The sequence below is a fragment of the Pleurodeles waltl genome, chromosome 2_2 (assembly GCF_031143425.1).
Source record: "Pleurodeles waltl isolate 20211129_DDA chromosome 2_2, aPleWal1.hap1.20221129, whole genome shotgun sequence".
Lineage (NCBI taxonomy): Eukaryota > Metazoa > Chordata > Amphibia > Caudata > Salamandridae > Pleurodeles > Pleurodeles waltl.
The window spans coordinates 180,243,708-180,259,381 of NC_090439.1; the positions used below are offsets into that span (position 1 = coordinate 180,243,708).

General features: G+C 40.2%; 1 protein-coding gene across 8 annotated transcripts in view; it reads right to left on the reverse strand.

The window, feature by feature from the left end:
- Positions 1-15,674, reverse strand: part of FHOD3 (formin homology 2 domain containing 3) — a 1,176,281-nt gene that overhangs the window by 64,067 nt on the left and 1,096,540 nt on the right. For all 8 annotated transcript variants that reach the window (XM_069219602.1, XM_069219604.1, XM_069219603.1 and 5 more), the window contains one exon: positions 2,808-2,998. In XM_069219602.1, coding sequence (XP_069075703.1) covers positions 2,808-2,998 — 191 coding nt within the window. The remainder of the gene's footprint in view (positions 1-2,807; positions 2,999-15,674) is intronic.

A 15,674-nucleotide genomic window follows, 5' to 3' on the forward strand; every position in this document is an offset into this window, starting at 1 on the left:
AAATGGTGAAGCTTTCGCAACCTTCTTTGATGAGACAATATTGAAAATTGAAAAAGCAATTGATGCAGACATCAAAAGGTTACAAGATCAGACCATCAACATACTCAACAATCAACAGGAAACCACATATATGGGCAAGACCCACATCCAGTCCAATAAGATCAAGACTGGGCACTGGTGGCTGGCAACTATGGGCAAATGGGTGGTAGGTGGGTGCAGTAATAAAATACTTTAAAAAAGGTAAAATGAAAGAAAAGTTACTTACTGTGTTTCCGCAGACACGTCCTCCTCGCTCATGTCCTCTTCCTCTTCTCCTCCTCACATCACATCCAGGGTCCCAGGTAACTCAGTTAGCCAATCCTGGTGCTACTCTCATGCTGCTAACCAGTATGAGAGAAGGGCCTGAATCGGAAGGGACAGCCTCTCTCGGTGCTCCCGAGGACACAGGAGCCCTATGCTTTCTCTAGTGACAGCTAGGTTGAGAGGTTAAAAGTGCGTATGTCAGGCTGGCCAAAGTGAAATGCGCACTTTTAACTTAGTGTATAGGTAATACATCACTCCTGCCACTCAGCAGGCTCCGCCCCATCCTGGCACTCATTCAGGGCAAGTTGACGAACAATAAAATGGCAATGAATTAACTTCATTACCATTTTATTTTTAATGCCTGGGGCATTTCTGGGGGCATTTTAGTGAGGCGACGCTCCTCCGCTCTAACGCAGGAGTCACCTTTGAGAATAGAGCTGCCTGGAATGTGTTCAAGATCCCCATTAAAGATGAGATAAGCAAGATCCTAGCATATATGAAACTAACATAGCATTTAAATGATCCAATCCCGTTGACAATCATAAAAGACATAATTCATTTGGTCTCCCCTCTCTGGACGAAAATCGTAAACTCATCATTAACTCAAGGAACCATACTCAAATGTGTTGAAGACAGGACACATGACACCTCTCCTGAAAAAAAAGATACAACTGATCTAAATAACCTCCAAGCACTGTCGAACATCCCCTTCCTTACAAAACTGTTGGAGAAATGTGTACATATCCAATTATGTCAACACATTTACCAGCAGTGTTTAGCAGTTTACCCAATTAGACAAGTTCCAGTCAGGTTTCAGACCAGGTCACAGCACTGTATCAGCCATCTTTCACATCATGGATGATGCTCTTAATGTACTGGAACAGAACAGCTCCTCATCCTACTTGAACTATCGTTGGCGTTCAACATTGTCAACCATAACTGCCTCTTTAGTGTTACTTGACCACATAATGGGGCTATCGGAAAAAGTACTAAAATGTTTTCATATTTCTTCAAAACCGCCAACAATAGATCATACTAGGAGAAGCCCTATCTAAAGTGTCTCAGGTCATTAGAGGAATTCCTCAAGGATCCATCACCTCCCCAAGATTTTTAACCATTACGTAGAACCGCTGACAGAGATCTTCAAACATGCAATCCTGCAATACCACATGCATGTAGATGAAACTCATGTACTTGAAGATTTTTTCCAAGGGAGATATCACCTGACTGAATGACACTACTATGAAAACCCAGACCTGGCTGTCACAAAATCACTTCAATCTAAATGTATTGAAAACTGTACTCCTGCTTTTCTCCCCACCACATAGCTTCCACCAGATACAAGAATGGATGAGCAACTAATCGCCTTCAAATGCGTAGCTGTAACCATAGAAACAAAGAAATCCCTTTGGATAACATTGGATACAAATCGTAACATGCAGCAACACATAGAGCATCACCACGCAGTGCTTTTCTTCAGCTTAACATACTAAAGAAAGTGAAATCCTCCATCCTGCCACAAGAGTTCAAGATCGCAGTCTAATCCCTAGTTGTATCCAGACTAAAAAATTTGTGGTGCAACCCTAACAGATTTACTGAAATCAAGCATTGGACAGCTCAGTGTGACTCTGAATGCAGAAGCAAAACCAACTACAGGAATACGATGCTTTACCCACAACAGACTCACCCTAAACTCCCTAAACTGCCTACTAGTCAAAGCAAGGTTTCAGATGAAGATTTCATGCTTGAAGCATACGCCCCTGCATCATAATACACCAAAGTACCTTAAAGGCAAGCTCAAGATATCAGGGGCAGCCACTCTCTATGAAGTATCAACTCCCTCTTGCTGAAAACACTCAGATTCAGAAAAACGAAGTCCTATGTCCGACCTTTCTCTGGAGACATGGCGAGAATATGGAACTCTCTCCCATCAGATGTTTGATCAAATCCATTGACGAATGGATTCAAGAAAGAGATTAAGGGTGTCTCACTAGACAGATTTTTAACAAAACACAAGCTTTTAACCTGGGATCTACCCAATCTCTTTGACCATAATTTGAGATTATGTTGCTTTATATTTAGGGAATATTATATGTTATGTAATGGATTTGGGGGGTTGATCTGTACACAACTCTGCCACCTTTGGATCTTGTTCTCACTTCATAAAGCTCTATGAATAAAAAATAAAATGAGGCCAAGGTTGATGCACCTTAAGCTACTTTTTTGGCACCACATTTGTGCCGCATTTTGCAAATTGTATTTTTTAAGTTTGCGCCACTTTTGCGTAAAATAATTACGCAAATGCGGCGCTAAAAAAGTATAAATAAGGGCCTAAGTGGCTAGTGGAGTTAATGATGTAGCATTGTTCAACCCGCTCAGCGAAAATGTGCTTTGGTTTTGTGAAATGATGACAAAAGTGACACTTTGACCAGGATTTCAAAGCAAAAATAATGTCCATATGTAATTTCACAGCTATGGCTTCAGAATTAGGATGAAGTTATTACCTGTTAATAATCCTTCGATGGACAATTTTTAAAATGATGATTCGCTCTGCACAGTCTTTCAAGAACTCAGACATCTTTTGCTTGAGAACGGGTTTCATCTCGTGCTTTGCGATGGCCTTGAGGTGATCCCAGGAGGCTTTGCACCTTCTCTCCATTTGAGCCAGATTTTCTTGAAGCTGATCAAAGTCCACCTGAAACAATTGAAAAAAGTGAGAGGTGTCTTCTACTTTACTTCTGTTAGAGTTTAAGGACCACAAAACATATTTGCCAAACAAGAGTGACAGCATGAAGTGCTGCTCAATAGCAAGTACACATCTGCACATTGCCCTTTTAAGTCAAAAGTGGTTTCAAGTGGCTTTCGTGTACATCTACAGAACTCAGAGTGATCACTCTAGCAGGAGCTTGCTCAGCAAAAACCAACAGTGGTGCATAAAAGTATTGGATAACAAGGTTTCAAGTGCCTGCTGGGGCTACGGGAAAGCAGCCAGACAGAGAAGATAAATAATGTTCATTCATGAAAAAGAACTAGGATTACAGGCAAGCAACTTCATTTATTATTGTCTCTTACGTGTTTCTCATATGATAGTGAAAGACTGCTCATTTTACTCACTTTGTCTTGACTGCTGCTCATCTGTATTGCATAATGAGCAGTGACAGCAAAAAATGACGATGCTGATTTGAGTGTTCAATTTTCTAGAGTTTAGTTTGACTTTTCTTCTCCATCATGTCATCTACAACTCATGGGTATGTGAAGGTAATAGTTAAGAATACCATGACTGCAACACATCTCTGATCCTCACGAGCCACAACCAAAAACATTACTCCCAAAATCTCCAGCAATGCATACCAAAAGGGTTCTAGGGATCATGATAAAAATCAGAGTCCTTGGCAGCCTCATCATGTGTATGAAAAGCTAAATAAATTCTATAGTGAAGTAAATACCTCAGTTTTCAGCAAGATGTGCAACAGTTAGATCAATGTTTTAGAAGTATGAATGATGTCAGAATCATCTGTCTGACTTTTATATGTGGGCTTTAATTTGGATTGAACAGATAAAAAGGTTTACAGTTTGGAAACGATAGGTAAGGAGATCAACAGCCAAAAAGCATTGACATTGAGCTGGGGAATAAAAACAAGGAGAGGATGGCAACGGCTCCGAGCAACACTACTGAGTCAGCCATCAAGACTGCACATTTAGCATGAATCGCCAAAGGTGACCTCTAGTACATCATATCAGGGCTAAAAATATTGGCAACACATTCTTTTTAGGTTTGGGTAGCAGGTTCAATCTTTATCAAACTTTATTTACGGATGAATCTTGAAGTGGGGAAAAGCCTGGCGTGCCACACATACACACACACACTCCCCTAGACAATACAAAGATTGAAAAACTTCTAATCACTCTCTCCTGGCCCCTCCGTCCTGCCTGCTGATGAACCAATAAAATGTGCAGGTAGGAGTTGGGGGTCCTCATATGTTCCTACTGGTAATAGGGGTGGGGTGGTGGTGGTTTTCTGGAAGAGGGGGTTTATGTGTTATACCTAAAGAGGTGGAATTGTTTTGCATTGAGGCACAATTAGTAGCACCCTCTGGGTCTGGTTAATGCACTGTTAAGGGCGTCTGGGAATTCCAGAGTCCATAATGCTTTTCAGAATATTTCCTTATAACTTCCACCAGCATATCTGTGGCTGGATTACACAATGTGCCTAAAGGTTGTGCCTTTTGGTTTAAATAAAGTTAATGCATTGCACCATGAGCTGTATAGACCTTTTACTTAACTATAGCTCTCATAATGAGAGACTGGTGTTTGGGCCAATACTTATAAGCCCTGACAAAATCTGACTTCACTGGATAGGACTTTATCAACTCCTATAAATAATTCACAAAAAACAGCGTGTCCCTGAAAAAGGTCAATAGCATGTTGATTTTTGTCATTAGTGCATGAAAATCAGTTTGTCCTCATAATTTGGGTGCTATCGTTGTTCAAAATCCCTATGGGAATTAACATGAGAAACGTTCCTTTTTTGACCCCCTCTTCCCTGTTTTTCTTGGCCCCAATTCATTGATAACTCCAAAACTTTCCAGCAGCTGACATATCTGACGAATGTTTTGAACATTTTCGTGAAGATTTGTCATACAGCACCAACGATATAGGCACATCAAAAAACTCTTTTTCTATAGAAAATAGTCTAACTATAACTGCCTAGAGGCGACTGCCACTTGGTATTATAGATATGTGTGACTGTGTGTATGTATGTGTGTGTGTATATATATATATATATATATATGTATATATATATATATATATACAGAGAGAGAGAGAGAGAAAGGGAGATAGATATATAGGTAGATAGATAGATAGATAGATAGATAGATAGATAGATAGATAGATAGATAGATAGATAGATAGATAGATAGATAGATAGATAGATAGATGTGTGCATATACATGTGTATATATATATATCTATCATATATATATATCTATCATATATATATATATATATATATATATATATATATATATATATATATATATATATATATATATATGACACAACACATTTCAGCAATGACAATTTATTCAACTTGGGAGTGCACTGTTGTACAGGTTCTCATTCCCGGGACTACACGCTGCCAAAAGGGCTCAGAGGCTCTGGGAGGATATAGATGATGTACGCTACTCCACTCTGTGTTATTCCACTTTATGTCACTCCACTGTGTGCCATTCCATTCTACGATATTCCACTGTGTGCAATTCCACACTATACCATTCTACAATATGCTACTCCAGTCTATGCCAATCCACTCTACACTATTCCACTGTACCCAACTCAAATCTGCACCACTCCACTTTATCCCATTCCACTCTATGTAACTTCACTCAAAGCCAATCCACTCTGTGCTATTCCACAACACCCTACTCTACTGGAGGCCACTCCTGTCTACGCCTCTCCACAGTACACCACTGCACAGTACGGTACTCAACTCTATGCTGTTCCACTCAACACCACTCCACTGTATGCTACCCTACTGTAAGCCACCCCACTCTACGCTATTCTACTGTAGGCCACTCCACTATACAATACTCTATTACACTCCAACCCACTCCAAGGTGCGCCGCTCTAGACAAGGCCATGCCTCTGTATGCCACTACACTGTGCACTACTCTATGTTATTCCACTGTATGCTATTCGACTGCACACCAGTCCGCTCTACGCCTGAAACACTCTTTGCAATGACAGTCTATGCCATAATACTCTACAATACAACACTGTAAGACCCTGCATTCTACACCACTCCAGTCTATGCCACTTGAGTTACTCTGCTCTATGATTCGCTACTCCACTCTACTCCTCTCTACTGTACCAAACTCTACTGTACTCAATGCTACTCCACTGTACAACACTGTATTCGAGTATATGTGACTGTACAACACTGTAGTCCACTCTATTATACTCTACTCCATTCTATGACACTCTACCCCAACCCCTCTACCACACTCCACTACAACTTACTCCACTTCCCTTTATAACACACAACTCCAGTTTCCTCAATTGTAGTCTACTACTCCACTCTACAGCCCTACACTCAAAGGCATTGTATGCTATTTGAATCTAAATAACTTTATGCAACTCCAATGTACCACATTCTTCCACACTCTAATGTACTCTAACACATGTCATTATATTACACGGTACCTCACTCTATGCAATTCCACTCTACAACAGTTTCCCACACTCTACAACACGTCATACCACTCAACTGTATGACTTGCCACTTCACACTATGACACTTTACTTAGTGTATGCCATGCCACTCCGCTATACTCCACTAAATGGAACTGTACTGTAGGACACGGTGTTTCACTCTATTATACTTTACTCCACTGTCTGCCTCACCACTCCACTCAACTCTACTGTCCAGCATTTTACCCCAGTCTATGTCACTATACGACACTCCACTCTAAGCCACTTCACTCTACAACACTATACTTTATATAACATTCTTCTACACTGTACAACACTGTCCTCCACTTTATGCCCTACACTTTATTGTACACACATTACACCACCTTACGAGACCTTCCAGGAGTCTAGGACACAGCACTCCACTCCACTGTACGAGATGCCACTTCAATTTAAGACAATTTACTTGAATCTACGGTAAACAACTCTACTTGTTATACCCTTGCATATTGCATCGGTTATACTATATGAAATGATAGCATTCATAAGAAAACTTATGACATCTCAAATGACATTATTTGTAAGAGTAGAATGAATGGATGAGTGGCAAGTTATAGTTAATGTAGTGTGGTGAGTGATACAACAAGACTGTAAGGTTTGCATGGAAAGAATTAAGTTTTTCTAACTATAGCTTAGATTTAACCTTTTTTTTTTTTTATTAGACGATGAATGGATGGTTGGATGGATAGATGCCTTCGGGCCATTTGCCCAGCAGTGGGCAGAGGTTTGTTTTACAGACAGGGACACAAGGACTCATCCGAATTAAGGAATTTGAGTATGTTTTCCAAGTGTGTGGATGAACATTTAAATATAGGCAACTGCTTCAAAAGCGTAGCAGCATAGCTCCATGTCAAAGCCTACATCACCTTTACTTATGTCGATACTTGGAACAGCAATTCATTCGAACAGGCATGGAATTCTGGTAAGACACTTAGAGCATCAGCCATCTTGAAGATGCAAGAAAATATTCAGTGACATAACGGGGTGCAGCTGCATACATAGATGCATTCCTCAAGGAGGAGTCCTTGATCCCCGTGCAAAGGGATGCTGGGGTGCACATGTGCAGACCGTAGCAGTGTAGCAAGAACCATACTATTGGTCTCTTTGAAGGTACAACCTGCTTCCAGTGCATACAAAGAGTATTGAGGAGCCTCACAAGGGTAGATGCAGTTTAAGAGTCGGCCCATCCTCATGGGGACCAACCTAATCTTCCTAAAGGATCAAATTCTTCACCACACTTTTGGAAAATGCCAGTGTAATGGAAGCACATTTTAATGGGTGCACAGCTCTTTTGCTAGTGCTAGTGTCCTGATGCTGGGATAACATTTGATAATTCCATTCTGGAACTCTCTAGGTGTTGGTGTGGTAAGTTGCCTAGTATTGACTTAATGTAGCACCTGACCTACACAATCCTATGTGAGAGTAGTGTACCTGGTTCTGATGCGTCTTTGCACATATCAGAACTAGGTCCCTCCTTTGACAATACAGCCCTTAATTTCACGTGCCCTATGTTTTGTCAGTGTTTACTCTATGTCGACAAGGTTATGACTCAAGAATCACGGAAATCAAAAAAAAAATCCATAGACTGAATTCCACAGTATTCAAACTGCCAACAAAGACATTTCCTTGAAAACCGAGCAAAAAGAAAATATATAAGGAGTCTGGAATCTTGGGGTTATTGCTTTGTTTCCAATACAAGCACCTCTGCCACATTCTGGCCGAAAATAATATGATTTAATGTTTACAACCAAAAACGTGAATTATTGAACTGTAAAATAAACATGCTAGTAAATAGTGGAGTGAAAGTGATAAACCACGTGAGTGAACACCTCTCTCCAGGTCATTACGGCCCCTGCCCTGAGTTATGAACTTTTTCATTACTGATTTCAGGGAAGTATAATTAGTTCAATAGAAGCTTAATAAGACAACATTACCCAGAATATATTAGGAATCAGGAAAGGCCAGAAGTGGAAACTTCATCCATAGTAATCTGGAGGGCTGTGGTTACCCTATGAGCCATATTAGCAATTATAAAATAAAATTCTAATGTTTTTAGACCACTACCTCCTGGCCTAGTTGAATCACAGATCTTTATATTCTGAGCAACGTTGAGTGAAAAAATCTTAGTTGAAAAGCACAGAGAAAAAGTAAATGCTGCGCCAGGCAGTTCTGATTTGTAGAAAGTTAAAAGTTGCATGCTGTTCATCCCACATAAAATATATTATTTGCACTGAAACACAGCCCAGCTTGATTTGTTCACCTGAAGCCACACTGTGCGGTTGCTCATTACTACAGACATAAGTTTTGAAATATAACTTAAAAGTTCTCTTTTTCCTCCACTGAGATATGACCAAGAGGGAGTTCTGAGAATTGTCAGCGTAACAAATGATCCTGTAATGCATTCTAAGAGGCGAATGATTTAGCCTTGTTGAGCAATACAGCGACCCAGGGGAGAAGTTTCTGTCAGTGTAATACCCTGGGGAGACTAACGCTCCAAAACCTGCGGCCCTCGCTGCACTCTCACAAATTCATTGAGAATGGGGTGATCGTTATAAATTGATTAATTGTACCTCTATTCTAGCCTTCTAAAACATATGCCAGGATCAACCAGCCTAACACGTAAAACCCTACATATTCATAATTATGAATCCTTTCATAATGGAACCGGTCAAATTTAAGTGCACCAATATCGAGTTTGTGACGCGCCTTGCCTCAATATATGTCATAGCAGCTGAATTTGATGAAATTGGTGAGAAAATTCCTTGCTATAGCAGTGACAATACAGGGTTACCCAATTTTCTTACTCATTAGTTCGAGGATGGCACATATGTTATTGGCTTAAGAATTACTGCGTTAAATATTGAAGAGTTACAATGTGGACCACTCTCATCTCTTTGGTGTTGCATTACCCTGCCTCTTGCCAGCAAAATCGTTCTCATTACGCAATAAAGGCCTCTCCCTCTGCCTTTGTATAATCCCCAGTCTTTTGGTCTGTTGAACCCTTAGATTATGTCTTCCGTTGTGGTCTGAGATCTGCAAAACACGTTCAGTCGCTTATATATTTAGAAATGTGGGAGTTTGACGTTTCTTATTTTTTCAGCCAGTGATGAATTGCAGAGATGACTGAAGGAGAGTGGTGTGTGTACAGTGTGAGAATTGGTGAACGCTAAAATGGAATAACCACATCAACGGATTGCCACGATTTTTCCGGCAACCCCTGTTCCACCACTTTCGTTTAGTTGAAGGCTTCATCAGGAGAAGGAAAGGCACTTCTTAAAGGGCAGATGAAAGAGATGGAAACTGCCAAAACTGTTTGTTTTACAAAAATTATTTATTTAGATATTTGTCTAGCCCTGCTATGCTTAAAAGGCTTTTGTGTGCTTTACGTACAACATGGATAACTGATCTGCTTGCAGCACTTTGTGCGCATAGTTCTAGTGAAGGACCCCTCCATAGCAAATTTTCAGAGGTCTGAATTACTCGGACTAGCCTCATACAATACCGTTGTTGAAGCAGATATGCTAATAAAAAATTATTAATGAATGTTTATGTGTTTTGATTAACAAGAAGTTCATAGAAAAATTAATTGTAGAAAAATGAATGTGCACGTTTGAAAATATGCCCACGGAGAGTGACAGCCAGCTTATGCAAAATTTTACTAAAATGATTAAAAATGCATGGAATAATGAAAATATGTAATAATAATGTAGTAATATGTCATATTAAGATGTATAACCTATGTTTTGCATTATATTGTAGAGTTAACTTAGCCAAAGTTGTGGCCTACTTGCCAGGCCTCATGCAGGAGCTGAATTATTAGAGCATACTGGAGGAAAGCTAACGTGTTGAACTAACCTTGACCACATGTGTTAATAAAATCTGCTTTGCTAGAGTTTTCTGCAATGTACCGACGAACAGTAGATGATGGAACTAAAAATTTAACTAATTTGGTGTAAGACAGATTCAATGTACTTTCCCAGGGCTCAAACAATAGAGACACTGACTGGAGAAGAAGATGCAACATTTTCGATACCTGATGAGCCGGATGATGAAGACATTGTACAGTGAACCAATCAATGAACTGAGAATTCATAGATTTGTAAAAATAATATTATTGGATAGAGTCATAACTGGTGATTAATTGACTAATTAGGAATTAGGGGGATGGACTGAAAAACTCTAATAAAAAGTCATGACAAGGGGTTAAAACTTCAGATGTGAGGGGAGAATTGATGATGTCAGAAGATGTGATTCGAGATTCTGTCATTGGGCTCACGCTGTTGAGAGCCTGATACGTTGCTGATCGATTGATGACCTGAAGACGAAGACTGACTTTGTTGCTGATCCATTCTGTGGATAGGTAGCTATGACAATGTGACTGATTAACTTAGTGCCTTTTCTTCTAGGTACCAACTGCGCTGTTTAGATAGTTTTTCTCTTAGCTAGATGTTTTCCAAATTCATGTTCTAAATTGTTTTCGCATGAAGTCCCACATGCTAATGCTAATGTGGGTTAGGTAGGGCTCCTTTGGGTGACGTTGACAGTGACAAAAGATTGATGAAGTGATTGCTGAACTCTGCTATCGATGTTGCTATATTCATCTTTGTTAGCTTATGTTGAAGCATAAGAGCATATGTTTTCTCAAGTACTGATTAGATTATGTTATTGGTGGTCGCTAATAAACTAATTCTGAGCTGACTGAATAAAGTTTGAATTAACTGATGCATTAGAATTGTAACTAATAAGGAAATAAAATTGTTAAAACGTATATTGAGTTGTGGTCATTCATGGAAATGTTGATCTAATTGTCTAATGATTAATTATTCTCTTAGTGATTATTGATTGGTTATAGTGCATATGAATAACACTGGTCACTACATGGCTAGATTACTCCATGCGATCCAAAAGGTTCATCGGCCTATATGCATCCCCTTGTAAGTTTACTTACTAAGGACCATGCGCTCTAGCACTGTGAAGAAATACATTGTAATGCTAGCAGTACCTCCAGGGAGAAATTGTGTCCATCAACACAAAACGGCCCCAAATAGTCTCTGTGAACATCCTAAGGCTGGAATGTCCTTACTAATATTCCTGGTGACCTGCTAACCTGTATTTTTTGGAATACAATGCATTTGTCTGTTTCCTTTATCAGTGGTAGCCGCCGCATATGACAAGGAGGGGGGCGGGGACGACGACCGACAGGGGAAAAACTTTTAAAAAAAAGAAACCACTTGCCTTGTGCCGCCCTTCTCCCGTCGCAGACTCCTGCTGCCTCAATTCTCTTCTCGTATCCCAGCATTTGCTGGGACACCAGCACAGGCTCCCCAGCAATCCTGGCACTGCTTACACGCTAAACATAGCATGTAAGCAGCGTCAGGTTTGGTAGACACAAGCCTAGTGTCTGTGCTGTTTCTCCAGCCTGGCTGTGTATACAGCCGGGTTGGAGAAACCTAAGTGCGCATGTGTGTTTGGCCGCTACCTCCCACCTCCTGTGGCCCAGCCCCGCCACTTCCTGCTGGCTGAACCAGCAGATAAAAAATGAAAAATAAAACAATAGCAAGCTATTGTTTTATTTTTCATCTGCTGGCTCATCCAGGGGGTGATGCCCCTCCGCCACTGTGGAAGAGCCGCCCCTTCCCTTTATAAAGTGAGTGGTTTTGGTGTTCCACAACACTGCCCCCCAAACAGTCATTTGTGGAGTTCATAATTTTTTTAAATTTTTAACTAACCAGCTTGTATCAAAACAGTTTAAGTTGTATTTATCCTTAGAAGGACAATTTCCCCATTTCGCCTTATCCGGCTTACTTCATTTTTATTTATCTGCCTTGAAAATGCTGTCTACTTTGCACATTTCTTTATTTTTGACTCTCATTGCTTTTAGATTGGTTGTTACACACAACATCAATATGATTTTTTGTAGATGGCCTTATCACTGAAGCCAGGCTATCAAATGTGAGCTGAGGTTGCACTCACTGAAAATGGTTTACCTCTGGTGGGTTTCACTTCGTGTGGTGTGTGAGTTTAGTCACAGCTCACATCAATACTGTTGTCTCCCTCTCCAACAGATTAGCAAGTTATTTCATATAGTAAAATGAGTCTATTTTAGCTTTGGATAAATGTATGCCACTATTGTGATGTGCTTCACTGTAACATGATTACAAAACAAGCATTGGCAAGGCCAGTAGTTCTAGTGCTTGCTGCCTGCCTTTTGACTTTAATGCTTGCCTCATGATGTTTTTTGTAAAACTTTACTGTTGGGAGACAAGTTGAACTCGTAAAAAAGTCAAAAGCAAATAAGATTTTTTGGTCTCAAAAAGCACACATTGCCATATTAGTGGCTGGCACTGAAGTGAACTGAATTGTATGCAAATGTGCTTGTGAAAGAGAAGAATACTGTCACTAACAGTGAAGTTAGCCTGTGGCTTGAGCAAGCTGACCCATTATGTATGCTGTAGTGGTGGAAGTAAAATGTGAATGACACCACAACCTCCGATACATAGATTATGTATTTACAATTTTAGTTCAATAAAAAGGTCTTGGCTAGCGCCAGACCTAATCAATGCCTCCTGGCCACCAGAATAAGTAAATCAAGTATCTATTTGGGGTCTGTATTGCTACAGCAGGCCACGAGGCCACTTTTGACGAAATTAAAGACTGATGGAGGTTCTTCAATCACTGGTGGATAGGGGAAGATTTAGGCCCATTTATTCCACTAAATATATGTGAGGCCTATGGGATCCATAAGAGAACCAGATTCACTTAACAAACATAAAACCACAATTTGCTGATCTTAGTGTGTATCACCACCTATAGTGTTAAGCTCTAATGTTTTGAAATGGGATGCTTACAACACAAGCAGCTTTGAAAACACCACTGTACGAGCACAAATCCAAGGAGTGGAAAGCCATCTCTACCATGGCTTTGAATCTCAGCTACCCTCATTACCAGCCCTGCTGGCCTTAATAGAAAAATCCCATAATATATCTTACATATATCTCTTACGAACCGCCACAACATTCTTAAATCATTACTTGAGTTCACTTTGAGGATAGGTGAAACCAATAAGATTCATCCATCACTACTCATTCTTCCCCACGTCTTTTACATTTTTCATGTGTTAGGTTGTGTTGTGGTTGATGCCATTCTCAGCAGACTTGCTGTACATGTTTTTATGTCTCCACCATGAGACCTCAAAAAATAAAAAATCGATTCTATGTAAATGGTGGATAAAGTGTGTGAATGTGTGTGTATGTGTATGACCTCTTAACTACAGTGGTATGAAGGAGATAATTCTGCTCTTGCAAATTATGCGGCACTTCCTCTCTGATTCAGACATTAATGCGGGTGCTGAGTTAGTTACATCGCAGAAGTCAGCAGGTTGTGCGGTGTAGAAGGGAAATGTGTGAGGGGATGCATACAAGAGCACCAGTGCTTAATTTGTAAGTAAAAATGTGCCTTGCCAAAGTTCTCCCCTGAAACATAGGGCTTCTGCATTTAACTGTGCGAGCACAGAATACTGGGGCAGCGTAATCCTGAAGCCACCTCGGGCTTCTTTAATCCATTTACGGCCACTCCCTGCCCCTTCAGCTCACTCTTGCAGCTTCTGCCTTTGAAACGCTTTTTCGTTTTTCTCTTCCTCCGTCTTTCCCATTAGTTTGTTTTGCTCACATTAAGTGCTTGAGGCAGAAAAATAAGTGTCGGCCCTCAAAACAAGTGCTGGTGCCCTGCACCGGAAACCACCGGCTCAAATTAAGCACTGGTTTGCCGTGAATGTTGTTCTTTTTGAAGTGTGTACTTTTTATTTTGAATCCACGCCATTTCAGTTGGCTTCAAGTTAATTTCGAAATGAACCCGAGAGGACATATAAACGTAAACAGCATTGTAAGCCCTGTTTCATTTTTAGCCACTAACACTTGCAAATACTTTTTCCGTCTAGTCCCAGAGGTGACCTGCAGTAAATTAATTCCCTATTATCTGATGGACTGCACATCCCTTGGATGTAAAATAAATGAATGAGGGATGAGTGTGCCTGGTCAGAGTAAAAACAATGAGATACTCTACGCCTAGAGGAAAGGCCTGACAGAGCGTGATTCACTCTCTTACAAACTCACAGTAAAAGCCGACGTTTATATTCCTTTTTTAGAAATACGTTGCTCAAGAAAGGTCACTGCTGTCTACAAAGACGCTCAGTTTCTCAAGACCCTTCACTGCACAGTTACAGGTTTGAAGCTTCCTTGCCAATTTGAAGGAAAATTACCTATCACTATCAAAAGCTCAAAAGCATTCTGTGCAGAGTGCTTAAACCTGGACGACAATATAGATTCAAGATATCAGTTTTACTTAGCTGCTAATTTAAGTCACTAACACAGCGGGGATTTCATATAACACAGCGTTCAACTTAATCTACATGACCAAACACTGTATAGTAGCCACAATATATGGCATTGAAACTTAGGGCTTGATTTTGAATTCGATGAGGGAAATACTCTGTCACAGTAGTGGTGGATATCCCGTCCGTCATATTACGATCCTATTCTATCCTATGGGTATCAGAACACGGCTTACGGGATACCTGTGACGTTTGTGACGGAGAATTTCCTCCTCCTACATCTTAAATCAGGCCCTGAGTCATATTATATGACACTGAATTCTAGCTGTAACGTACAGCACCATCTTCAAATGACTATTTGTTCTGCATCTAGCACTGCTGAAAAGGTATCAAAGGGCGCATTACTGAATGGTCAGTATGTTCTCCACTACGAACATTTGGTAATTAAGATTTATGTTAAAATTCCATCAGTACGAAAGTGGTAATTCTGCTCATTACTAAAATCAACATGCTTTAGCTAGCTAAAGTGGCAAAACTGCAGTGGAGGCAATTGCATTACTAATGGCAGTAGTTCCACCACAAAACTACTCCAAGATACTATACATTACCATTACACATGACTATGAAATTAACATAACCTGTACCAGTTCAAAACAGTGGGATGCATTCTTTTTTAACTGAAGGTCGTGCAATACACACAATGTTTCTTCTGGTAGTATTTTTTTTATCACTGGAGGTAAACCTGCATCTCTACTGTTACTTGTCTAACTGATTCACAAGTTGCCAATAC